We start from the raw sequence: 2590 nt of genomic DNA, 5'->3' as shown, positions 1-2590 counted from the left end.
AAAATTAATGTTCGTGTATGCAGTATGTGGATAGTGTAAACATATATGGTCATGTTTTTATACCTTTGGATGATCGTATATATATCACATGGTCAATGCATTACCATATAATAATACGTGTGATGGTTGATTACATATTTGAACGGACGGTAGAAATATGCGCGAACGTCCACTAAAAATCCATCCACCAATTTTAAAATTTGACCAAAGTATGTATCTCTCTAGATATCCAAGATCAACCAAAACTATTTGTCGAAATCTTTTCAACATCTCAACAAAATTAGTTAATCACTCTTCATATTCTATATGAACTCAAAAGATACATAAATCTCATATTAGACACCCAAAACTATAATCCAAATTACACTTTAAAATTCTGACTACTTTGCTAAAATTCTCAAAAAAAAATAAAATTATATTATGCTTATGGAGAAACATTATCAGACATGCTCGCTGAAACTAAAATCTACATTCCAAGAATTTGTAATACAAAGAGTTGTTTACAAAAGTAGAAGTTGTAAAACTTTCGGACCAGCGGATCAAGAAATGACCTACAAAATCCGAAATCAATGAGAATAAGGCAACACGTACACACAAGAGTGAAGAGTACATATGCACGATACAACACACCATGTCAAAAGAAAAAAAGAAAACAATGAGCACCCATATTACAAAATTACCCTACCTGTCTCGATACCTCTATCTACGTGACTATACAAGCACATACACATTTGTAACAGAAAAAAAAAAAGAAATTAAAAAAATAATACACATAACAGAGGATATATATATATTTATAAATAATACACATAGAAGAGACCCACCTTGTTTATTTGGGAAGGAGAAGGAAGAAACAGAGCAAGAAAAAGAAAGCAATGGGATCCTTAGTTCATGTGAAAGAAGCCACAGTTATTACTCCTTCCGACCAAACACCCTCTTCTGTTCTGTCTCTCTCCGCTTTAGATTCTCAGCTTTTCCTACGTTTCACCATCGAGTACCTCCTCGTTTACCCACCCGTTTCCGACCCGGATTATTCTCTCTCCGTTCGTCTCAAATCCGCTCTCTCCCGCGCTCTCGTTCCTTACTTCCCTTTCTCCGGCCGCGTTCGTGAGAAACCCGACGGCGGAGGTCTCGAGGTCAATTGCCGCGGCCAAGGTGCTCTGTTTCTTGAAGCCGTCTCTAACATCCTCACGTGCCTCGACTTTCAGAAACCTCCCCGGCACGTGACTAGCTGGCGGAAGCTTCTCTCACTCCACGTCATCGACGTCCTCGCTGGCGCCCCTCCTCTCGTCGTCCAGCTCACTTGGCTCCGTGACGGCGGCGCTGCTCTAGCCGTCGGTGTCAACCACTGCGTCTCCGATGGAATCGGCAGCGCCGAGTTTCTCGCCTTGTTCGCGGAGTTATCTAAAGACTCGCTGAGTCAAACCGAGTTGAGGAGGAAACACCTCTGGGATCGACAATTGCTTATGCCGTCCCCTGCTCGTGACTCGTTGAGCCATCCCGAGTTCAACCGAGTTCCCGATCTATGCGGATTCGTAAACCGATTCAACGCCGAGCGGCTCGTCCCTACATCAGTTGTCTTCGAGAGACAGAAGCTTAACGAGCTAAAAAAACTCGCGAGTCGACTCGGTGAGTTCAATTCGAAACACACATCGTTCGAGGTACTCTCTGCACACGTATGGAGGAGCTGGGCGAGATCACTGAACTTGCCATCGAACCAGATCCTTAAGCTTTTGTTCAGCATCAACATTAGAGACCGAGTCAAACCGAGTCTTCCCAATGGATACTACGGGAACGCATTCGTCGTCGGATGTGCGCAAACCACCGTGAAAGACTTGACGGATAAAGGATTAAGCTACGCGACGATGCTCGTGAAACAAGCGAAGGAGAGAGTCGGCGACGATTACGTCAGATCGGTGGCTGAAGCTGTGAGCAAGGAGAGAGCGAGTCCTGACTCGGTTGGTGTCTTGATACTGTCGCAGTGGTCACGTCTCGGGTTAGAGAAGCTCGATTTCGGTTTGGGTAAACCGATTCATGTTGGATCGGTTTGTTGCGACCGTTACTGTTTGTTACTTCCGGTTCCTGAACGAAGTGACGCCGTTAAAGTAATGGTCGCCGTTCCGTCAAGCGCCGTTGACGCCTACGAGAATCTTGTGATGAGTCCTAACGCATAAAATTAGAGAAAAAGGATAATAAATTCTAATTTTTTTTTTCTTTACCTTTTTACTTTTCACTTTAAAAAAAATAAAAGTACTATGAACTCTCATCCGTTGACTTGTATAATATGAGTTTTGACTTTATTTTACCTAAATCCAATTTTGGTTTTTTTTTTTAAAGAAAAAAATATGTACATTGTTTAGTTCCTTCACACACCTTCCAATTTGTTTTGTTTAATCATCAAACACAAATGACTATTATAGATTTATTTTTATTATTCTTCAAGACTTCAACACATTGCACGCCTATTGGCAGTCCACTATCAATTTATGGAATTCTTTATAGAAATCAGGATCTTAGTAGTAACCAAAATTACTATTATAATATATGAAGATGGAGCTTATACTCTAATATGAAGATGGAGCAACCAAAA

The 2590-nt window shown here is 41.3% G+C and overlaps 1 protein-coding gene across 1 annotated transcript; it reads left to right on the top strand.

Moving 5' to 3' along the window:
- The first annotated feature begins 564 nt into the window (after nt 1-564).
- Nucleotides 565-2305, top strand: LOC17887700 (fatty alcohol:caffeoyl-CoA acyltransferase). Its single transcript, XM_006295686.2, has one exon. The coding sequence runs from the start codon at nt 876-878 to the stop codon at nt 2172-2174; it is 1299 nt and encodes a 432-aa protein (XP_006295748.1). The 5' UTR covers nt 565-875; the 3' UTR covers nt 2175-2305.
- The last annotated feature ends 285 nt before the right edge of the window (nt 2306-2590 follow it).

Source organism: Capsella rubella, unplaced genomic scaffold (genome assembly GCF_000375325.1).
Source record: "Capsella rubella cultivar Monte Gargano unplaced genomic scaffold, Caprub1_0 scaffold_4, whole genome shotgun sequence".
NCBI lineage: Eukaryota > Viridiplantae > Streptophyta > Magnoliopsida > Brassicales > Brassicaceae > Capsella > Capsella rubella.
Note: the sequence above shows the minus strand (reverse complement) of the source record. Positions and strands in the feature narration are given on the sequence as shown.